Genomic DNA, 23,586 nt, shown 5'->3' on the forward strand with positions numbered 1-23,586 from the left:
TTGCTGGGCTGGAGCCAAGCAGGATACAAACAACTCCAAGAACTGCCTGTCCTTCAGTACCAAGTGGCAGAGCTTCTAAGTACTATTTCAAATCATCCAGCCTCAAGGGAACATTATGTTATGTCACTCCTGCTGGGTTTATAAAAACCACATGTTGGCCAGGCAGTGGTGAGTTTTAATGCTAGCACTCAATAGGCAGAGGCAGGCAAATCTCTGTGAGTTTGAGGCCAGCCTGATCTACAAAGCAAATTTCAGGACAGCCAGAACTGTTACACAAGAAACCCTGTCTCAAAAAATTTTTTTTCTTAAGCTCCAATTCCCAGATATGACGTGCTCACTGGAAAACCCCAGAGATCTGGAATCCAGTGTGGAAACAGAAAATTCTTTCTCTTCCCCAACTTCTCACTTTGTTTCCTCAGAGACCTGGATGCCCGAGCCAAGAATGAGTGCTACAGGGCCACATTCCGGCTTCCCAAAGATGAGCGGCTGGATGGCCACACGGGCTGCACCCTCTGGACGCCGTTTAACAAGCTGCACATCCCCGGCCAGATGTTCATCTCCAATAACTACATCTGCTTTGCCAGCAAGGAGGAAGATGCGTGCCGCCTCATCATACCCCTGAGGGAGGTGAGCATCTCTGACTTAGAAACTCTTGTGGCAGAGCTCTGCAGCCAGTCAGGGTGAAGGCTGGCCCATCCTCCACACCATAGCCAGGTGACCCACAGGCCCCTTAACTAAGGACAGCTCCATGATTCATACTGTGAGCTCTTGGGTTTTGCTCCCAGAAGCATTTACTAAGTGACATTCTGCCACCCATTGTCCAGGGAGAGGTGGAGTCGTCCTTGATTCTGACTGCTTCCTGGTTTTTGTATCCTAACCAATGATGCCCTGTCAGGACTCCCTCCAAAGTCTATCCCTTCGTCTCCACAGCTACCATCTAGGACACAATAGGCTCCAGGCCTCCTCAGTAAAGTCCCAACCACATTAGTTCCCTTAGGGACACATCCTCCTCTGGTGCAGCTAGAAAAACTGACGGTGACAGGCAGGGTGTGGTGGTGCCCTGCCTAGGATCCTCCAGCATCTTCTCCCTGTGCTCAGAAAACCCCCAAGTGTCTCTTGTGACCTCTTAGGACGTTCAGTATACTATCTGGCCACCTCAGACCTCCACACACCACAGACTGTGCATATGGACACACATAGACACACACTACATATATGACACAGGTATCTGTTCTGCATATATCCACCACATATTCCCATATACACTCTATACATACTTTCACGCATATAAATGCCCATATATACCCTATGCATGTGCACATACATATGAATACATGTGTACACACTCATATACTTATTATCCATTCATGGAATGCTGCACAAACCCAATTTAGATAGAGACACACCCCGCTCTGCTCAGTCTGTTCCAGCTCCTGCAACCTCCTCCATTCAGCCTCACACACACCTCACAGTGGTTGTTGTCCCCTGTGTCCTGTCTCTCACTCAGCTCTTTACCCAACAAGACCAGGTCACAGCTCAGTCACTGCCTCCCTAGAGACACCTTCAGTAACAAGTAGCCCATGACTTCCTAGCCTTCCATGTTACCAACATTGGCCCTTCATGACCAGGCCTAGCCTGTGTGGTCATTGTTTGTCCCCCTGGAGCTGAGCTGCAGTCACTGAAGGCCTGCCCCATGTCTTCCCACCTGTGCCTTGGGAGAAGCTGCCAGCCAGTGTTCCCTGGGTATAGGGGCTGTGGGCAGCCTTGCAATTGAGGGGCTGTTCACATGCTCTAGAGGACACAGCTAATGGGTCATCTTTTGAAAAGCCAGGAGGGACAGCAACTGTGCTTAGCATTCTCATTTTACATTGTTGTCTTCACAGAGGTCATGCAAGGCCATTGCACTCACCCTGCTGTGACACATCACAAAAGGCCATGGCAGGAAACTAATCCACCTGGGCCTCTCAATGCCACAGTGTGCTGTGCCCAGGAGAGGGCGCCCTAAGGCCACTGTGGTTCAGCACACCCAGCTCTGCATTCTCTTGCTGCCTTAGGTGACCATTGTTGAAAAAGCCGACAGCTCCAGCGTCCTGCCCAGCCCCCTGTCTATCAGCACCAAGAGTAAAATGACCTTCCTGTTTGCCAACCTGAAAGACCGTGACTTCCTGGTTCAGAGGATCTCTGACTTCCTCCAGAAAACACCGTCTAAGCAGCTAGGCGGCAACACTGGGGGAACAAAGGCCAGTGTTTCCGACCCAGCCCCAGAGGTAAAGGAGCCGCTTAGGAACAGCAGAGCCTAAGCCAGATGAAGAGCCCCCGGTGCAGGCATCTGCTGTCCCTGAGCCCAGCTGTGTGGTTCATGCTGTGGGCGCCATGCTGGAGAGTGACCCGTGGCACCTGTGCTCTGTAGAACACAGGACAATCCTACAAAGAATTACACTGACATATCCCTGTAATCCTAACACTTCCTGGGCTGAGATAGGAAGATCACAAGTTCAAAGCCAGCCTGGAGAGCTGGTAAGACCCTGTGCAAAAAACCAAGGACTAGGGATGTAGTATGCACATGGCCCTAGGTTCCACACCTGGCATCACCAAAAAGAAAGGGAGGAAGGTGGCAGCACTGTCCCGCCGTCACAGGACGTAAAGCCTCGAATGACAGGGCAGAGTAATCGTCAGGCATCGCCTTCCATGAGCACCCACCACTGGTGTATCCACTGTGGTAGACTTCATTTCTCCAACTGTCCTTCCAGGCACCACGAATAGAGCCAAGTTAGACAAAACACACACTCTTGTGCTCAGCATGGCAGCCAGTTGTGATCCCAGAATGTAGAAGGCAGATGCAAGAGGACCACTACAAGTTCAAGGCTAGCCTGATAAATATAGCAAGTTCCAGAATAGCCATAACAACATAGGGAGACCCTGTCTCAAAACACAAAAGGGAAGGGGGCTGGGGAGATGCTCTGCCATGAAGAGTGTGTCCTCCTCTTCTGGAGGACCTCTGTCTAGTTCCCAGAACCCATCAGGCAGCTCACAGCCACCTATTACTCCAGCCCAGACGCAGACACACATATACACACTAAATAAAAATTACATCTAAAAACACCAAGGACCAAAAACTCATACTCCGGTGAAACATAATATATTCTAGGGCTATAGATAAAAAACAAAACACAAGAAAAAAAGAAAAGAAAAAAACAGGATCCTTTGAAATTCCATAAGGATTTGAGGGTGAATTTTTCTGCTTCTAAAAAAAACCCTCAGGGCTGGTGAGATTCTGCTAAGCCTGGTGACCTGAGTTCAATCCCTGGAGTCCACATGGTGGAAGGACAGAGCTGACTCCACAGGTGTCCTCTGACCTGCACACACAAAATGTGGAGCCATCCTCCTACGTGCTTAATGCCGTGGGACACAAGTCCAGGAAGAGCCAGTTGCCCACGACAGGCCCCAACTGGCTAGTGGAGGTGGCTTTGGTTTCGGCCAGCCAGAGAGGAAATGCAGTCTGAGCCCCATCTGCAGCCTTGTACTTGGCTCCACTGACCCTTGGAGGCATCTTTGTTCAATTTTGGGGGTGGTTGTGCACATCAGAGGCCACTGGGCATCTCAGTGAGGCACTTTTCCTCGTGTTGTATTTTCTAGTCTCTCCCAGCTTCTCAGGAGGCCCCAGAACCACCCACCAGCCCATCCTCTCCCCTCAGCAGCCCACCGAGTTTCAGTACACAGGAGGTTCCGACTACTTCCCAGGGCCTGCTCAAAGTCTTCCAGAAAAACTCACCCATGGAGGACCTTGGTGCCAAAGGGGTAAGCCTTAGAGTACCAGCATTTCCACACATGCCTGAGTTGAGACCCCGGGAGGAAGGCCGGAGCCAGCTCTGGGCTTGTCGGGGTAGGCATGCCTTCTTCTTGGTCTGCACTGGTCAGAGTCAGGTGCTCCAGGACTTGGGGACAGACACTCTGCCTGCCCCGTGTTGGGGGACGTGCTTTTCCTGGGGGAGGGGGCTGAGTCCTCATGTCTTCTTGTGCCATCATGGCTCTAAACCCTGAGCTTGGAGCAGCTCTCCACAGGTAACTTACACAGCAGGCTGCTGGCCCTGCACAGCGGTGGGAGACCTGCCACCAGTGCCTCAGCGATGAGACTCTTCAGCGCTACACCCCACGTTCCCTTTCTCAGGCCAAGGAGAAGATGAAGGAGGAATCGTGGCGTATCCATTTCTTTGAGTATGGGCGTGGCATGTGCATGTACAGAACAGCCAAAACTCGGGAGCTGGTCCTGAAGGGTATCCCCGAGAGCCTCCGAGGGGAGCTTTGGCTCCTCTTCTCGGGTGAGTGTGGTCCCATCGCCCCCAACCTTGGCTTGGCCAGTCCTAGTCCCCACAGCTTTTTTTTTTTAATTTATTTGTATTTCATATATACTGGTGTTTTGTCTGCATATATGCCTGAGTGTGAGCGTATCAGATCCCCTGGAACGGGAGTCACAGACAGTTGTGAGCTGCCATATGGGTGCTGGGAATTGAACCCGGGTCCTCTGGAAGAGCAGCCAGTGCTCTTAACCCCTGAGCCATCTCTCCAACCCCCTAGTCCCCAGAGCGTTATGTGCTTGATGCCCTGGATGAGCATATTGCGAGCTTGCATGAGGCCTTGGGTTCCATCCATAGCCCCTGAACCAGCCCATGAGGGCCCAAGCCCATAGCAGTACATGGCTGCACCGGTGTGTCCGTGGGCAGCAGCACAATTGAAGGCAAGAAGAGTCCCTTAAAGCTGGTTTCCCTTGGGACAAGCTCTGACAACATTCATACCTTTGGCCACGTGGAGCATTCTGAAAGACAGGCCATTTTGTTTGTTTGTTGTTTTGAGACAGGGTTTCTCTGTAGCTTTGGAGCCTATCCTGGTACTCACTCTGTAGACCAGGCTGGCTTCAAACTCACAGAAATCCACCTGCCTCTGCCTCCCGAGTGCTGGAATTAAAGGCGTGTGCCACTGTTGCCTGGCTGGCCATTTGAATGTCGTAGACAGAGCGGTCACCAGGGAAACTTGGCCTCACACCTTGCAATTGATCGCAAAGTTCTCTCCCTTCCATGAGGCATTTGTATCTCCAGTCAACCCTGTCATGGCTGCCCAAGTGCTGGGAGAAAGAAGAGAAAGACATCTGTCACCCGTGTATCCCCAGGGGCCTGGAATGAGATGGTGACCCATCCCGGCTACTATGCTGAGCTAGTAGAGGAGTCCATGGGGAAGTACAGCTTGGCCACTGAAGAGATTGAGCGAGACCTCCATCGATCCATGCCTGAGCACCCTGCTTTCCAGAATGAGCTTGGGATCGCTGCGCTTCGGCGGGTGCTGACTGCCTATGCGTTCCGAAACCCTACTATTGGCTACTGCCAGGTAATGGGACTTAACAGGGGCCCCGAGGATAATATCCCCCACCATGGTGACCTGACACACATGATCCTGTCCATACCCTTGATGAAGAACTAACCCAGAAAAGCTGTGACTTGGCCAGGCATGATGGCCTGTGCACTTGGGAGAATGAAGCAGGAGGTTTGCCGCTAGTTCAAAGTTACTGTGGGCTACAAAGCAATACCTTAAACAAAGACCTAGTAGTAGCACATGCCTATAATCTCAACACCTGGGAAACCAAGGCAGGAGGGTCAGGAGTTGACCCACAACTACATGGAGAGTTGGAGACCAGCCTGAGCTGTGTGAGACACTGGTTTTGGTTTGCTTGCCAGCTCGTTTGAAAAGGGTTGTAGAGATGGCTCCAGGCTAAGAGTGATGCTCTTCTAGAGGACCTGAGTCGATTTCCTGCACCCACCGCAGGCAGCTCACAACTCCAGAAGATTGGATGTCTCTGGCCTCCGCAAGCACTATACTATACACCTACACGTGGACACCCAATCACATAGTTTTTTAAAAGAATAAAACAGGCCAGGTGTTCGTGGCACAAGCCTTTAATCCCAGCACTCAGGAGGCAGAGGCAGGCGGATCTCTATGAGTTTGAGGCCAGCCTGGTCTACAGAGTGAGTTCCAGGACAGCCTCCAAAACAATACACAGAAACCCTGTCTCAAAAAACAAAACAAAAAAAAAGAATAAAACAATGGTGACCCAGCCCACTCAGTGGAAGTGTTAGCTGATGTTTCTCTAATGCTCTCTGACCCACTTTGTCAGAGCCGTCTGACTGTTTCTGTCTCATTGATTTCTTACAAATTGGCTTGTTGGCAAATTCCTCAGGGTTGGTCAGGGGCTGTTTGTTATTGCTGGATTCTGAACTGTCCTGAAGGGGCAGACCATGCTGCTCTGTGTCCGGCAGTGTAAGACAGACACACTCAGCTGTCTTCACCTGGCAGGCAATGAACATTGTGACCTCGGTGCTCCTGCTCTATGGCAGTGAGGAGGAAGCCTTCTGGCTACTGGTGGCCCTATGTGAGCGCATGCTGCCTGACTACTACAACACCAGGGTGGTGGGTGAGTATCACCGGGCTCCCTTCCCCGAGCATCCCGTCTGCTTACGAGTCCCACTTGGTGTGACTGCCCCTCCCCTGGCAGACTGTCCCCTGAACAGCTCCCACTGGCTCTTCCTACACCTCACAGCCATCAGGCAGGATCCCACTTTGCAGACTAGAAACTGAAAGGGGATCGTGCCAGAAAGAAGAAAAGTGCAGACTCCCAGCCCTCTGCCTCCAGGCCCAGCTTCCACCCAGACTTACTGGGTTTCCAGGATGGCCAGAACGAGAGTCAGAGCATAACATACATCCTGTAGGTTTTTAGAGTTCACCTAGAGCCCAGATCTCCATCCAGCTTTCCCGTCTCTTTGCTATAGAAATGTCAAGTATCAGAACTAGAGTCTATAGTCTACCCTGTGTCCTGGTGGCCCAGCGGCTACTCTAGGCACTCATATTCACTAAAACCTTTGTTGTTAAAAGGAAATCGGCTTACTGATCTACTTCAGCATGTCTGTTTAGCTCTTGGCTGTCCTCTGCTGTCTGGTGTCTCGGGTAGCCAATGGGGTCCTTCAGCTTCACTATGTTCACTGGGCCACTGCTTACTTTTTTTGTTTCTAGAAGGGTAAAATCAGCATTTCCCAAGAGTCAGCCTGCTGTATCCATAGGCTCTGTGTCTGTGAATTCAGCCAAGCACTGACCAGAAATGCACAGATCCATCCCTTATTGTCCTTCCCTACACAGTACATGACAGCTGTGTAGCTGTTCATAGTGTTACACTATAGTAGGTATTATGTCACCCAGAAGTAACTTACAGTGTACAAGAGGTGTGCGTGGGTTCTGAAACTGCTCTGAGCACCGGGGAATTTTAGTATCTGAGGGAATGCTAGAAGCACTCTCATGGATGACAAGGAACCACTGTATATTGGAACAAATACTTCCTTTCATACAGTGGTATGGAAGCTATACATAGAATGGCTACAAAGCTACTTTTTCTCTTTTCTACATATGCACACCCCTCTGGCCCTCAATGTAGCAGAGCTGGCAGGGTTGAGGTTGGACAGGAACAGATAGTGTCCCTGTACCCCAGGCCCTGGTATTCTACAGGGTGTCTGCTCAAGCCCCCGGACTGTGCTCATATTCAGTCTGCTGTGCCTTCCTCAGGAGCCCTCGTCGACCAAGGCATCTTCGAAGAGCTCACAAGAGACATCTTGCCCCGGCTGTCCGAGAAGATGCAGGAGCTGGGGGTGATCTCCAGCATCTCACTGTCCTGGTTCCTGACCCTGTTCCTCAGTGTCATGCCCTTCGAGAGCGCCGTGGTCATTGTTGACTGCTTTTTCTATGAGGGCATCAAGGTGATCTTGCAGGTAGCCCTGGCTGTGCTGGATGCCAACATGGACCAGCTGCTGGACTGCAGTGACGAAGGCGAGGCCATGACCGTGCTGGGCAGGTGACCATCGTGGGGCTGCTCCTGCTTCTGAGGAGCTGGCGGCACAGCTCCTCCCCTCCCCAGCCCTAAGCCAGCATCCTGTGCTGTGCTCCAAGTATAGACTAGGTCAAGAGATGAGCCAGGGGCAGGAGACAGGGGTCCTAGTGGGACGAGGTGCTACTGAGGTTTTGAGAGCTGGGAGCAAACAGAAGAGAGAGGCCAGTGGGCTTGAGTATACTGGACTGCAGGCTGCCACTCAGCTATATGGTCATGGGGAATTGACCCGAAGCAGAGATCTCCAGTGGTGATGCCTGTGGTGATGGTCAGGCGACAGCGGCGCAAGGAAACCTGACCTGTAGCCGGGGCTAGGAAGCTCTTGTTTCCCAAAGCTCAGCAGCACCATGCCCAGGATAGAGCAGATCACACAGGGCCTGTCAGGCATCTAAGTGAGCTGTCACAAAGCTAGACTCACCCTGGCCTCCTCAAGCACTCACCCATCCCCGCCTCCTATACCCTGACCCCCAGCTGCCTTAGCACATGGCAGACCCTTTCTGAGCCCAGAGCCTGCTTCATCAGGTGGTCTCCATTCCAGTCTCTCCCATACGCCACAGGATTCCAGTCAGGTCTGACCTTTTCCTGGACATAGGGAAAAAAACGTTTCATGGTTTCTCTGCACAAAGGATCCTCCCAAGTCCCCAGCCTGGCTTTCAGCTCACTCCGTGCCTGTCCTGACACTTGCCCTTATGCTCAAGCTTGAAACACTGTTCTTGCCTGCAGAGCCAGCCCAGGGCTGGAGGGACCCTGCAGAATTGGTGGGGTTGTTCTACCTCCTAGCTAATGTGACTCTTGATCCCTGATGTTAAAGACTCTTGGAGTATGTCCACTGGGACCAGAAAGCCTTTTTTGCCTGAGTGTCAGACTCATCCTGGACACCCTAGGAGGGTGGGAAGACCTGACTGGCCCAAACTAACCAGTCAGAGAAAGACCCTGTTCCTGGAGAAACTGTACACTGCCTGGTTTTCTCTGGCCAGACCTTGGTTACTCACCAGACAGGGAATACATTGTCGCCCAAACTAGGCAGACTCTGGACTCCAACTCCACAGGCCACTAGAAGTCAGCCCAGCATCCTCAGGGTTAGTGCTCAGGCATGAGTGGGCAGCAAAGTATTTTCTCTGCTACCCTGATGGGAGCTCCCAGCCTTATAGAGGCCTCAACAGACACCAGCACCTTCTTGCAGGATTCCCAGGCCTGAGCTCTGCCCTAGGGCTTGACTGTGGGTGATGGGGACCTATACTGCTGTCTTTTGATCTTTGCAGATACCTGGACAATGTGGTCAACAAACAGAGCATTTCTCCGCCTATCCCGCACCTTCATGCTTTGCTGACTAGTGGAGATGACCCTCCTGCAGAGGTGGACATCTTTGACCTCCTGAAAGTGTCCTATGAGGTCAGCTTCCAGCAGGGCCTTTGGTTTTGGGTGAACACAAGCAGGTGTGGCTGGGGCTGCCCCCTCTGCCTTTGGTCTCACCGATTCTCCTTTGGCTTGTAGAAGTTCAGCAGCCTGAGGGCTGACGACATTGAACAGATGCGGTTTAAACAGAGGCTGAAGGTGATCCAGTCCTTGGAAGACACAGCCAAGAGAAGCGTGGTATGGTCACTGTCGAAGGCAGTGGTAACCTCTGGTGCCAAGGGGCTGCAGGGCTGGCCTCAGTGGATGACTTCTAGTGCCCTCTCCAGCCCCACCCTCCCTAAGCAGGGTGCAGGGTTCAACTTGTGCCCCATCCCTGCCCTACCTTCGGACCTGTGTCATGGCTAGGATGCAGTGTGGGTACTAGTTTGGGGAGAAAGGGAGAGGCCCTGGTCACTTAGTAGAGATTGTCTCTTTCACCTTGCACACTAGGACCTTCCGGGTTAAGTCCTCCCTGACTGGTCTTCACCTCTATTCTGGACAGTGACACTCCACCACTCTGCCCAGCCCACACTGAAAGCCCCTGCCCTGAAGCCTTTGTCCTCGTCTCTGCAGAGGGCGTACTATCTCTGCCACTCCATGCTCTGTTTAAACCTGGAGTCAGGGACCTCTCAACTTTGCCTCCATATTTCCAACCCTCCCTTCAGGGTTATAGGACACTCAAGGCACTTTGCTTACAGACACGACCAGCCCTGACTAACTGAGGTAAAAAAGACCTGACTGGCAAGCTATAGGACACCTGGTGGCTGGAACTAAGTAGCCAGTCCATCCCCTGTGTCCCTCAGTGGGTCCTTCAGGTGAAAATGAGCCCCACTAGTGCCCACCCCAGGGAGTGGGAGCTGACTGGCAGGTGTGTCAAAGGGCGAACACGTATGTGCAGACCCACCTTCTTGTGCTTGGCCACTGGTGACAGCAAAAGGACAGATGGTACCCTTTGTCCACGTGAGATCTCTCCCAGAGCAAGCCTGTTTGCAGTGCAGCAGGCCCTCGGGGCCTCCAGTACCACCATCTCCTCTTTCCTTCCAGGTCCGAGCCATACCAGGGGACATTGGCTTCTCCATTGAAGAGCTGGAGGATCTTTACATGGTGTTCAAGGTGACAGCCAAACACGAGGGCGGGTGGAGTTCCCCATCTAGTCTGCTAAGTGTGACCTAGCTGGGAAATCCGTTGTTCTCAGTCGCAGTTATTGTGGACCGTTTGTGGTAGAATTGGCATTTAGACAACAGAGTGACAGAACACCTCAGCTGTCACTCCTCTGGAGCCATCTACCATGTTTTTGAGACAGGTCTCTCGCTAGCCAAGAGCTGACCCAGTAGGCTAGGCTGCTGGCCAGTGAGCCCTGGGGCTCCTCCTGCCTGCACCTCACAGCATCGCGATTCCAAGTACACACTACCACATGCAGCTTTGGTTTTGGTTGGTTTTGCTTTTGGTTTGGGTTTTGTTTTTGTTTTGTGTATTTTTGAGACAGGGTTTCTCTTGAGTATCCCTGGATTTCCTGGAACTCACTCTGTAGACCAGGCTGGCCTTAAACTTAGAGATCTGCCTCTCTCTACCTCCCAAATGCTAGAATTGAAGGCATTATTACATTTACTTATTTATTGTGTGCATGCATGTATGCCATGGTGCTTGTAGAGAAGTCAGAAGACTAGGTACTCTCCTCTTACTGTGTGTCCCAGGGATCAAACTCAAGACACCTCATTTGGCAGCAAGCACCTTTATTCCCTGAGCTCTCTTGCCAGCCCCACACACCCAGCTTTTTTATGCTAGCTCTAAGGAACAAAGTCAGGTCCTCATGCCTGCATGGCAAGTAGTTTACTGACTGAGCTCCAATAGGGCACTCTTATACAACAAAACCAAAAACCATTCAGACAAACATCACGTAGAAGACAGAATGCATCCACCCAAAGCTACGCAGCTTCAGGCATGGCTGGGTCAGGTGCTGAACCCGCTGTGCCCCTGCTCCTTCTCTGTTAATGCCTGGGCTGCTTTTCCCGTTAGAGTGATAGACAGAACTGTCTTGGACAGCTCCTGGGTCATGCTTTCAGTGACTCCAGTGGGAACAATTTTTCTTTCCAAGTAGTTTTAGCACAAGACACAGATCAGTCATTGGCATGACTCAACCTAGGTGCTCTGACTAAGGATAGTTTGGGTTGCCAGACCAGGGCTGCCGAATGATCACAAGGCAGCTTTGTAATCCCTACCCTGGGGATGAGTCAGGAGAGTTTCTGTACACAAAACTCAGATTCACTAAAAGGAGGGGGAAGGACACTGGGGGAAAGGCCAGGACAAAAGTTCACACTGTCCTCTGCTTGGTTTGGGTTAGGGTTTTGGTGGTTGGTTTGTTGACTGTTAGAGTAAGTTAGTTGGGTGTTTTATTCTGTTTGTTTTTGAGCTGGGTTTTCTCTGTGCTGTCCAAACTTGCTTCAAACTGGACGCAGAGGTCAGTTGATCCTCCTGCCCCAGCTTCCTGAGTGCTGAGACTGTGGGTGCTTTCCAGCTACCTGGGGTTCAGTTCCCAAGGTGGCCCACACTGTTGGACAGTGGAGTCCATGTGACCTGTCTGGCTCCTCTGCTGTGCACCAAGGTCAGGGGTCTTGTAAGCTGAGGTATCTGGCCAGTGCTCATCACTCTAGCACCCTGGTCACCCTGAGAGCCAGGGCCCCAAAGCCATCTCACCAGACGGTATCCCCTGCAGGCCAAGCATCTGGCAAGCCAGTACTGGGGTGGTAGCCGCTCAGCCGCCATCCACCGGGACCCCAGCCTGCCCTACCTGGAGCAGTACCGGATTGATGCCAGCCAATTTCGGGAGCTCTTTGCCAGCCTGACACCCTGGGCCTGTGGCTCTCACACGCCTGTTCTGGCAGGCCGCATGTTCCGCCTCCTGGACCAAAACAAGGACTCACTGATCAACTTCAAGGAGTTTGTGACAGGGATGAGTGAGTGTCTCACCCATCTTTCAAGCACCAGCCAGTGCGTCTGTCCCTCCTGTGGCCAGCAGAGGGCGGTCTTGAGCCCTTGCCTTTGACAGCTCAGCAGTTTCTTCTACTGTCCCTCTCCATCAGTCTGAGGCTCTGGCCCCAGAGAAGGCTAAGCTTTTCCATAGGGCCCGAGGGAAGCAGGAGGCCCAGGGCTTGTTTGAGCCTTCCTAGAGACCTAACTAGGGAGGAACCAGGCTGTCCCAGACTGGAATCTCCACTAGAACCCACAGGAAGGGTATGGGACACAGCCTGCAGTGTGTCCCTGGAGCCTTCCTGCCAAGCATGTCCCCCTCCTTGGCCTTGCTCCACAGGTGGGATGTACCACGGAGACCTCACCGAGAAGCTCAAAGCACTCTACAAGCTGCACCTGCCCCCAGGTGAGTGTCCTCAGGCCTCCTGCCGTGGGCCTCCCTGGGCCCTTCAGCTGTCCCCTGAACTACCAGCATACCTCGGGGAAGGGTGTATCCAGGAGTGTGAGCTAGGTGGAAGGGAGGGGCTGGGGCTGAGATCCTGGATTGTGGTCTGAGCACAGGCCAAGGGTGGGGAAAGGGCGTGAGAGAAGATTCCAGGGGCTTCTGGAAACCGCAATCAACTCATCAGGCAGGGCAGCATGATCCAGAATCCACATCAGGGCAGAAGGCCATGATGGAGGTGCCAGTGTAACCCTGGGCCCTACACTCTTTGTTCTTAAAGGAACATTAACCAAAGGTTCCTGTTTATCCCAGGACAGTCTGGGGTACTGCCAAGGCCACCTGCAGATCCTGTCACACAGCCTCATGACAGGGGTCCCACTTCCGGCCTCTCAGTGGTGCTGGGGCTGTCCTTAGGATGGAATGTTTCCTGCGGGTAGCTGGTCTGAGCCAAGTTGGGGGGCGGCTCACAGAAGCTGGCCAACACATGGCCCGAGCATCCTGCGTGTGTGACCAGAGTTTGCGTGGCTCAGCAGAGTGGCCGTAGGGAGAGCCACTAAGGCGCTTCCCATAGCAGGAACCAGATACAAAAACGATGACAGTGATTTGCAGGACGCCCTGCTTCCTCTGGTGGAACCGCCCCAGGTTGCCAGTTTTCTTGACTAGGACCTCCCCCTGAGCAATCCTCAGTGTCTGCCTTCAGAACTGGCCCTGCGTGAGTGAGTTGTAGACCGCAAGGGTTCCCTCACACTCCCCTTGCACACCTCAGCCTCTCACCGTGTGCAGTGATTGCTCTACTGGCAGAGCCGAAGGAGCTCTTGGCACTCAGTTCTCACGTGAGGCTAGCTTGCAGCTGGTGAGACCTGAACGGCCTGGGCTGCATCAGAGAACTGGCTCCCCCACACCCGAGCCTCCTTAGCCAGCTTCATCCAGGTATTGGGGTGCTTGGCCTGTTAACCCTTCCTTGCCCAACCTCTGTCCCCCACCCCCTCCATACAACAGGACTGGTGAGATTACATGTACAGACAGCCTTGGGGATCTGCAACCTCAGGCTCCAGTCAGCCAGTGGCGGCAAACGCAGATGTGAGACAGGCTAGGATGATTGATATGGTGCAATTGCCACAGAATACAGTAGAATGCTCCAGAAGAGACTTTCCGAGCCAGGTCATCATGTGGTGGGAGGTAGATAAATTCACCCGGCTCCCTGGGCATATGGGTTACATTCTTACCCAGCACACGCACTGAATCCCCATACACACTATCTGTGCTGGGACATAGCTCAACCATAGAATAAGTTTTTAACATGGGAAACCTAGGGTTCATTCCCCAGCACCCCCTGCAAAAAAAAAAAAAAACCCACATTGTCCAAATCAAACTAGTAAGCCAAGCACTTCTGTGATCCTGCCTCAGGAGGGTTGAGAATTAGAGGCTCTCCTGTGCTACAGGGTGAGGCACTCTCTCAGAGAAAACCAGAATGTGACCACCTATTAAAATGTCAGGTGTCACAGTAGAAGGCATTCAGCCTGGTGGACCATGCCTGGGGGAGAGTGGCCTTTTCTACTTTGACTAGAAATCAGCGTCTTCACCTGTCCTTCTATTGGAACACAGCTCTGATCCCGGAGGAAGCGGAGTCAGCCCTGGAGGCCACCCATTACTTCACAGAGGATAGCCCCTCAGAAGGTGAGCCATTGCTGAGACACCCAGCACAGCCAGCCATGGGTCGGCAGCCCCCAGGCTTTGCATGGGGCCTAGGCAGGGAGCCAGCAGTCCCACTGTGGACTCAGGGAGAATGCCACCCTGGGGTGCTCCCTAGGAAGGCTCTGCAACACTTCCTGGGCCAGGTTGTTTTGTAGATGTTCTCAACCGTTGTTTCTCTTGCATCTCTGTCTCCCTGGACCTGGCTTCTCCCTCTGCCCTCTCTACGCATCCTCTGCTGTCCCTTCCAGCATCTCCTCTGGCCTCAGATCTGGATCTTTTCCTGCCCTGGGAGGCACAAGGTCAGTCCCTGGAGGGCAGGGGTGACCCCTATGCCTCTAGGCTTTGTCTTCCTCTATTCAGAAGCCTGGAAGCTTTTATGCCCCGGGGACTCTGGAACTTCATCCTGTGGGGATAAATCCTGAGAACAACCTAGAATCAAGCTGCTTCCGATGGGCAGTCTGCTCTGGGTGGTTAATGATGAGGGTACACTTAACACCGTTCTAGACACGGAGCAAGCCAGGGCATCACCTCCACAACCACACCCGACATTCCTGTTCATAGGAAAGGGATGCAGAATGCTGCTGTTGTGACTGTGGGAGGCAGGTACAGGATGGGAGAGCAGAGACCAGGGCAGTGGTAAACGCTCCCCTTGGGAGACATCGTCAAGCTTCACGGGATTTTCTCATTACAGAAATCGTATGTTGAGTGCCTGTTAGGACTCAGCCTGTAAAAGTCATTGGTAATATCTGACAAAATGAAGGGCCATCCTGGGCCCTACCTGGGGTTCAGCAGTTGAGTTGGACATGAATAATATGAAACTGACCCTTAAGGGCTGGGAGTGTAGCTCAGTGTTTGAGCGCTTGGTTCACATGTAAGACCTTGGGTTCTATCATGTGTGCTGGGGATGGAACCTGGGGCATAATGGTGCATGCCCCTAATCCTGATGCTCTAGATAGAGGCCAAGGTGGCAGTCTCGAGAAACCGGGGCCCAGGCCAGCGTATCTACAGTGAATTTTTAAAAATGAATGGTCTGGGCTGGGCGTTGGTGGCGCACACCTTTAATCCCAGCACTCTGGAGGCAGAGGCAGGTGGATCTCTGTAAGTTCGAGACCAGCCTGGACTACCAAGGGAGTTCCAGGACAGCCTCCAAAGCCACAGAGAAACCCTGTCTCGAAAAAACCAAAAAAAAAAAAAAAAAAAGAATGGTCTGCTATCAAACCTGACGACCTAAATCCCATCCCCAGAGTCCACATGGTGGAAGCAGAGTACAACTCACACCAATTATCTTCCAGCCTACACACACTTCCTGGCATGCACACCCGTATACACATGCACACAGTAAATTTTAAGCCAAGTGTGTAAAGGCTCATGCCTTTAATCCCAGCTCTCAGGAGGCAGAAATAGGCAGATTTATGTGAGTTCAAGGCCAGCCTGGTGTACAGAGTAAGTTCCAGGACAGTCAGGGCCACACAGAAACCCTGTCTTGAAAGGCCCACCCCCCCAAAAAAAAAACAGTAACAACAACAAAAATAATTTTTTAAATTAATTTTAAGTATAAGGCCTGGGAATGTAGCTCAATGCTAGAACTCTTGCCTAGGTTATAAATAGCTCCAAGTTCTGTCCCAGGTAATTAAGAAGAAAAAGGTAAACTATAACAAAAGCAAGTCATTTCCCCAGGTAAGTGATATACATAAAGGAAGTGACACTAAAGGGAAAATAAAAATAGTGTGTCCTAAGTTATCACTGTCCTACAGACAGTGTTGCAAACTTACTTGAATTTGAACATGACCTAATTTCAAGATCATAACTTAGAAAGGCCAGAGAGATGTTTAGAGGTTAAGAGCACTGGCTGCTCTTCCAGAGGACCTGAATTTGATCCCAACAGTCACATTGCAGCTCACGACCATCTGTGAGTCCAGTTCCAGTGGCTCTGATGCAATTATCTGGTTCTGTGAGCACTAGGTATGTGCATGGCATACATACTCACATGCAGATAAAACAGCCATGCCAATAAAATAATTTTTCTTTTTTTGTTTGTTTGTTTTTTGAAACCGGGGTTTCTCTGTGTAACAGTCCAGGCTGTTCTGTAACTTGCTTTGTAGACCAGGCTGGCCTTGAACTCACAGATGTAGCCTGCCTTTGCCTCCCAAGTGCTGGGATTAAAGGCATATACCACCATCACCTGGCAAATATATTTTTTATGTATAAAAGAAGAATATAAATTATACCAGGAGCAGTGACATACCTTTTCATCTTATAACTTGTGTGGCAGAGGCAAGCAGATCTCTGTGACTTTGATGGCAGCCTGGTCTATGTGGCAAGTTCACTGAATTCAGGGCTACATTGTGAAACCTGTGTAAAAAAGGAAAGAAAAATACAAGTTAAAGAGGCCAGTGCAGCTTGTTACACTCAAAGTTACGCCTCAGACCAGGATGCCCTAAGCTTGTCCTACCTTCTAGGAGAGGCCGTGGGGTACACAGACTGTCCTCGGGCCCCACACAGCCCTGAAGCAACAGGAATCCTAGTCCACTGTAAGAACCTGTGCTTCAGGCCGGGCGGTGGTGGCGCACGCCTTTAATCCCAGCACTCGGGAGGCAGAGGCAGGTGAATCTCTGTGAGTTCGAGGCCAGGCTGGACCGACAGCCTCCAAAACAATACAGAGAAACCCTGTCTCGTAAAAACAAAAAAAAAAAAAGAAAAAAGAAGAAGAACCTGTGCTTCATTGCTACCAGCGTGGTCCAGGGAGCCGGTCCAGAGCTGGGCTCTGCCTGCTGTCATCACTTGGGGTCCCCCAGCAGCCACACTGCCTCAGAGAAGTTGACCTTTTGAAGAACTTCAAATTCACATTCATGCATGTCCGGTACAGTGTGTGAAGTCAGCAAATGTAGCCCTTTATGAAAACAAGGCCAAGGGGCAGCGAGCTGGCTCAGCAGGAAAGCACTTGCTGCCCATCAGTCTCTAGGACCCATGGTACAACTAGTTCCCGCAAGTCGTCCTCTGGCCTCTGCATGTACCGTGGTGTGTATGTTCACACACAATAAGTTAATGTAAAGAACAAACAATAAGCTGAACACCGTCCTGAACGAAAGCTCCCTCTGTTGGTGTGACAGTCTCAGAAAGGAGAAATCACTCCCTGAGTTTGACCTTTTTGCAGCAGAGTCATTAGTCAACCTTGTTCCACAATGCATGTCATCATTCACTGGGAAGCAGTATGTTGGGGCTTTTTTTTTTTTTTGAAAACATAGAAGTGCTGGGCGTTGGTGGCTTACTCCTTTGGTTCCAGTGCTCGGGAGACAGAGGCAGGCGGATCTCTCAGTTTGAGACCAGCATGGTCTACAGACCAAGTTTCAGGATAGGCTCCAAAGCTACACAGAGAAACCCTGTCTCTAAAAACAAGGAAGGAAGGGTGAACCTTTGTGTGTGGTGCTTGGAATGGAGCCCAGGGCCTGTAGCTTGCTGAACATAGACTCTACCACTGAGCCAAGTCCCCAGCAATCGGCTTTTCTTTTCTTTCTTTCTTTTTTTTTTTTTCTGGTTATTTGAGACATGGTTTCTCTGTGGCTTTGGAGGCTGTCCTGGAACTAGCTCTTATAGACCAGGCTAGTCTCAACTCACAGAGATCCTCCCACCTCTGCCTCCCGAGTGCTGGGATTAAAGGTGTGCGCCACCACTGCCCGGTGCAATTGGCTTTTCTTAACTAACCAAATGAAGACATGACAGTTCTCCCTTGCCACAGTGTGTAAGGCTGGGACCAGCCAAGCAGGAGGACAGCACGGGGCCCTATAGGAACTGGTCTGCAGAACCACAGGTGACCTGTAAGGACCTCATGGTTTGTAAGAAGAATGTTCTCTGTTCTTTTTCTGGTGTGTAGAAGCCCTACCCCAGGAGCAGCAGGAAGGAAGTGGAAATGAGGACGTCCAAGAGAGAAGAGGTACAGGCCGTTCTACTGGCAAAATCCCTCGCTTGTTACAGTCCCTCCCCAGCCCCCGTAGGATGGCTAGTGTGTGCCCCGACACAGGGTGGATGCCTCGGTACACAGCCTGGCTCACCCGACACAGGGTGGATGCCTCGGTACACAGCCTGGCTCACCCGCTGCCATGGGGCCCCAGGTGTTTGTCCTGCATAGCCAGGGTTCCATCCTTATGGCGGCCTCTAACCTTGGCCAAGATACTTTTGGGCTCTCAATCAACTTAGGTCCAACCTACTTCCACGGACTTAGGTGAGACCTGTGGGTATTTGGGAGTGTTTTCAACTACTCCCTAAATGCCAAATCATTTTGTAACAGGATCCAAGTAACCTCAGGGCAGAGAGAAGCCCACCCTGCTATCAGCCCACAGCTGCTTTTTCTATTTGACAGATAGAGATTAATCAATCAATGTCTATCTCTTTGTCTCTCTCCCTCTCTCTGTCTCTCTCTTTGTCTCTCTGTCTCTCTCTTCCCTCGCAGAGGAGAAGGGGACTAGCCCTCCTGACTACCGACACTACCTTCGAATATGGGCTAAGGAGAAAGAAGCTCAGAAGGAAACTATTAAGGACCTTCCCAAGATGAACCAGGTAGACTCGATCAGCATCTACAGCACATGTTTCCAGAAATGTATTCTTGGAGCTTGGACAGCTTCATACTACTTGTTCTTTAGCAGTCTCCTGTGGGTGGGAATTCCCTTCCCTGGCTCCAGAGCCTCTTAGTCCTGAATAGTCATTAGTGATGATTCCAGAAAGGTAAAAAGCTACTGCTTAGATGGTGTTTCCATGGTAACCATCTGCTTAGGTTGAATCAGAATCCATAAACCACAGAAACACTGGGGAAAGTTAGTCTCCAATAGCCAGAGACTCAACACACAGCCTTTGAGAAGAGCACTCCAGTGGGCCCAATCCAGACCACGATGTTTTCATAAACACCCAACTAACTCTCAGGTTGGACTTCGCCCTTCTAGAGAAGGTCTTGTATTCCAAGCACTTCTACACACAGGCATGAAGAATGGGCCCATGGCCAGGCAGTGGTGGTGCACGCCTTTAATCCCAGAACTTGGGAGGCAGAGGCAGGCGGATCTCTGTGAATTGGAAGCCAGCCTGGTCTACAGAGTGAGTTCCAGGACAGCCAGAACTATCCCACAGAGAAACCCTGTTAGGAGAAAACAAAAACAGGAAGAAAGGTTTTGAAAGGACTGTGTGGCGTTGGTGTCAAATCACTCCCCTTCCCAAACCTCAGTTTCCTAATCTGGGAATGGTAGGGCATGGGTTTGTGGTATCAGATCCCAGCACCAGTTAGAGTGGCCTGTGTCTTCAGTTGACTATAGAAGAGTACAGCTCCCCGTCTATAACCTCTGTGTTCTGTCTGCCTTTCTCCCTAAGGAGCAATTCATTGAGCTGTGTAAGACACTTTACAACATGTTTAGTGAAGACCCCATGGAACAGGACTTGTATCATGCCATTGCCACCGTGGCCAGCCTTCTCCTCCGAATTGGTGAGGTGGGGAAGAAGTTTTCCACCCGGACAGCCAAGAAGTCCAGGGACGGTGCCCACAGCAGGGACCACAACAGTGCCACAGAGGAGGACGAACCACTCATACCCAAACCTCATCAGGACCCAACAGGAGAATGTCAGCCACCAGCTTCAGGGGACCCCCAGGCCAAAGCCAGTGGTGACACTCATCCTGGGAAAGCGTTGCAGGACAGTCATGTGATAGCGGAGGGGGGCAGTGGTGAGGGGCGGGGCTCCCCTTCCCTGCTTTTGTCTGACGATGAAACCAAAGATGACATGTCCATGTCCTCCTACTCAGTAGTCAGCACAGGCTCCCTGCAGTGTGAGGACCTCACGGACGACACAGTGCTGGTGGGAGGGGAAGCCTGCAGCTCTGCCGCCACCTCACGCGTCGGGGGCGCTGTGGACACGGACTGGTGCATTTCCTTCGAGCAGATCCTGGCCTCCATCCTAACAGAGTCTGTGCTGGTGAACTTCTTTGAGAAGAGGGTAGACATCGGACTCAAGATCAAGGACCAAAAGAAAGCGGAGAGGCAGTTCAGCACCTCCAGTGACCATGAGCCCCCCGGGGTCTTGGGCTGAGTTGCGAAGTGGAAGCTGGTGTCTGTCTCCTTCCCTTATATCTTTCTGTTTTCTCCTTGAAGACACATCTGAAGCGGGGTGTCATAGAAGCAAAGGTCAGGTCAATGAGACAGACCCATTTGCCTTACAAGGGTTCCCTAGGCCAGGGTGCCCCCTTCCTCCCTGCTGCTGGGGACCTGGAGAACCTACCTAGAGCCTGCTGTTCCCATAGCAGTAGAGGCTTTGGGCTCTGTCCCTGCCTGCTTCTGGTCCCTGCACCCCATGCTATGCACACACTACACCAGTTGTTCCCATTTGTGGAAAGATCTGCAGCCATGTGGTCCGGCTACCAGTTGTCACTTGGTCATGTGCTTGGGCTCCAATGGATAGAACCTTCTAGGTGACCTCTGATGCTCTTTAGCCTAAGCCTAGGTTTTAGGACTAAGGAACTCAGAGTCTGTTACACTGGCAGGAGCCTTGCACTGTACTCCTAATTTATGATGTTTCCATTCCTCTGCATCAGTAACTTTAGAAGTACATCCCTCTGGTCCTCCTCTATTCCCTTGCCCTCATTTTAGTTGGCTAAAACTCACACTGTGCTCGATGCCTTAATAAATCCCTAACAGAAAGAAAAAGCACACTGTGTACAGTGCCTTCATGTGGCCCTGAACCACTGCCCCAACCTTTCTTTTCCCCAAGTCAGCTGTGTGGCCCAAAGCATCATGGCTGCCATAGTAGGTGGGGGAAACTGTAAGACCCTCCATGGTAACTATGGTCACAGGTCTTAGGTTAGTGTCCAAGGGTGTGTGCAGTATAGTAGACATATCCTCAGGCCTGGGCCACACCAAGTTGCCACCCCTTAGGTGCAACAAAGCAGACACACATGGCCAGAGGGGAACCTCCTGGGTTGAGTCAGTGTAGGACTCAGCCCTGATCACCCTGGCTGTGTTACAGGAGCAGAAGTGGGTTGTATACATCTATTTGCCCATGAACTGCTCTTGCGTCTACTAACAAATGGATCTTTTCCAAAAAATGTGATGGTGCCAGGTGTGGTGGTGGCACATCTCTGCACTTGAGAGAGGAGGGACAATTGCTTCATTTGAGAGCAGCCTAGGCTACCTGTTGAGATCTTGTCTCAAAAAGTCAAAATAAATAAGATGGCATTAGGTATTATTTACAATAGTGCCATAAATTTTAATTAATCCTAGCACCCATGTAAAAGCTGGGCATTGCAATGCCTACCTATACCCCAGTGCTGGTGCTCAGACAGGCAGACTAGCCAAATAGCCTAGCTTCAGGCTCAGTGAGAGACCCTGTCTCAAGGGAATCGTGCAGAGTGCTGGAGCAGGACACCCAACATGCTCAAGTGGCCTCTACCCACACCGTGACACACATGTGAAATAAAAACTTTAAATTGGTTTAAAATACAAATGGGTGGTTTCTAGTAAACTTGATGAGTTAGTATCTCCTCAACACAATTCTGAGTCATTTCTATCATCCCAGGAAGACCCCTTGAATCCACTTACAGTAAGTAGATCCCTCTTCAAACTCCCAGGCCAGGCAGCCACTAATCTTCCAACAAAATTTTTGGTTTGAAAAATATAGCCAGGCAGGGTGGCACATGCCTTTATCTCAGCACTCCAACGCTACAGAGAGAAACTCTGGAAAAAACAAACAAAACAAAAACTTGTAACTAAGACACCCACTGAGCCATCACACTGACCCTGAACTTTTTTATTCTACTTTTTAGAGGGCTAGAGTTTGAGACAGGGTTTCTCTGTATAGCCTTGGCTGTCCTGGAACTCACTCTGTAGACCAGGCTAGTCTTGAACTCACAGAGATCTGCCTGCCTCTGCCTCCTGAGTGCTGGGATTAAAGGCATGCACCACTACCACCCTTCGTTATTTTGTTGTTTTCTGAAATGTAAAAATGTTTATTGCTACTTTAATACCCAGAAAGTTGAATTCACATATCTACTACCACAAAAAAGAAAAAGGTGTGTGTGTGTGTAATAACTGAGTTGAAACTAGGGGGAAAAAGTTTTATGTCCTCTTTCACAATTCGCTTGTCCTTTTGCCAACATTCCATCCAGCAGCATCACATAAAATTACACTTAGCCTCCTTTCTAAACTATACTCACAATTATAAACACAAATATTACAGACTTTGATGTATGTGGAAGAACGCGAGGGTTTCTTTCTTTCATTCTCTTTGCTGAGGTTGGGTCACCTCTCTTAATATACTTTTCCAAGCTGGCCTCAAACTCTGTAACAGAAGATGACCCTTGTCATCCTTCTGCCTCTGCCTGTGAGTGATGAGATTACGGTCATGCACCAGCTTTAATTTAAAACAACACAAAAACTAGATAGTTTATAATGTCTGGCATGCACAGATGTCCTGGCTGGATGGTGGGCCTTAGGGGTTGACACAAAAGCATGTGACTTACAACCCCCCATTTCCAGAGTGGAGCTTTGTCCAGGGACTGCAGTATAGGGCAGTTTTCGTTCTCAGCTGGACCTAGCAAGTGCCTGTGCTTGCAGAATTATCTGTTCTCTCGAAGCTTCGGAGTCTGGCTCAAAGACCAACTTATCAACCCACCCTGGGGAGCTGAAGACATCCCTCAGAGGCTAGTCTTCCTAGAGGTCCTGAATTCAATTCCCAGCAACCACATGGTGGCTCACAACCATCTATAATGAGATCTCATAGCCTCTTCTGGCCTGCATGCCAGAACACTGCGTGCATAATAAATCAATCAGTCAATCAATCAATAAATCTTAAAAAAAAAAAAAAACCTACCCTGACCCAAATGTTCTGCAAACCCAACCACAGCTCTCACGCCTCTTTTATCTCACTGGGGTAGAAAAGGAGGCAGGTGGCAGCTGACGGCAGTCAGAAAGACTGGCTTAGACAAACACCGTCAATGTTCGCAATCAGAGGGCCAAGGTGAAAGACTAAACGCCCAAACACACAGGAACACCTGCTCCATTTTAAGGCTTGATGGGGGCACCCAGTGACCACGGAGATGAGCGGGAGGATAGAGCGGCTCGGGAGCGTGCAAGGGCGGGGCCGACGCGGTCTGAGAGAGGCTGAGAGACGCCCTAGAGCATGCGAGGTGGCGCTGGGGCTA

The 23,586-nt window shown here is 51.0% G+C and overlaps 1 protein-coding gene across 2 annotated transcripts in view; it reads left to right on the plus strand.

Annotated features, from left to right (window-relative positions):
- The window catches only part of Tbc1d9b (TBC1 domain family member 9B), a 39,077-nt gene extending 17,993 nt beyond the window's left edge, over nt 1-21,084 (plus strand). Inside the window, exons 6-22 of one of the 2 annotated variants that reach the window (XM_005071862.4) lie at nt 420-627; nt 2,055-2,267; nt 3,637-3,798; nt 4,169-4,319; nt 5,165-5,379; nt 6,343-6,460; nt 7,600-7,885; nt 9,181-9,310; nt 9,413-9,511; nt 10,358-10,426; nt 12,027-12,267; nt 12,621-12,686; nt 14,328-14,399; nt 14,666-14,716; nt 18,289-18,348; nt 18,865-18,971; nt 19,770-21,084. In XM_005071862.4, coding sequence (XP_005071919.1) covers nt 420-627; nt 2,055-2,267; nt 3,637-3,798; nt 4,169-4,319; nt 5,165-5,379; nt 6,343-6,460; nt 7,600-7,885; nt 9,181-9,310; nt 9,413-9,511; nt 10,358-10,426; nt 12,027-12,267; nt 12,621-12,686; nt 14,328-14,399; nt 14,666-14,716; nt 18,289-18,348; nt 18,865-18,971; nt 19,770-20,480 — 2,959 coding nt within the window. In that variant the 3' untranslated portion in view covers nt 20,481-21,084. The remainder of the gene's footprint in view (nt 1-419; nt 628-2,054; nt 2,268-3,636; nt 3,799-4,168; nt 4,320-5,164; nt 5,380-6,342; nt 6,461-7,599; nt 7,886-9,180; nt 9,311-9,412; nt 9,512-10,357; nt 10,427-12,026; nt 12,268-12,620; nt 12,687-14,327; nt 14,400-14,665; nt 14,717-18,288; nt 18,349-18,864; nt 18,972-19,769) is intronic. The other variant, XM_005071864.4, reaches the window with a different exon arrangement.
- The last annotated feature ends 2,502 nt before the right edge of the window (nt 21,085-23,586 follow it).

The sequence above is a fragment of the Mesocricetus auratus genome, unplaced genomic scaffold (genome assembly GCF_017639785.1).
Source record: "Mesocricetus auratus isolate SY011 unplaced genomic scaffold, BCM_Maur_2.0 Super-Scaffold_100007, whole genome shotgun sequence".
NCBI lineage: Eukaryota > Metazoa > Chordata > Mammalia > Rodentia > Cricetidae > Mesocricetus > Mesocricetus auratus.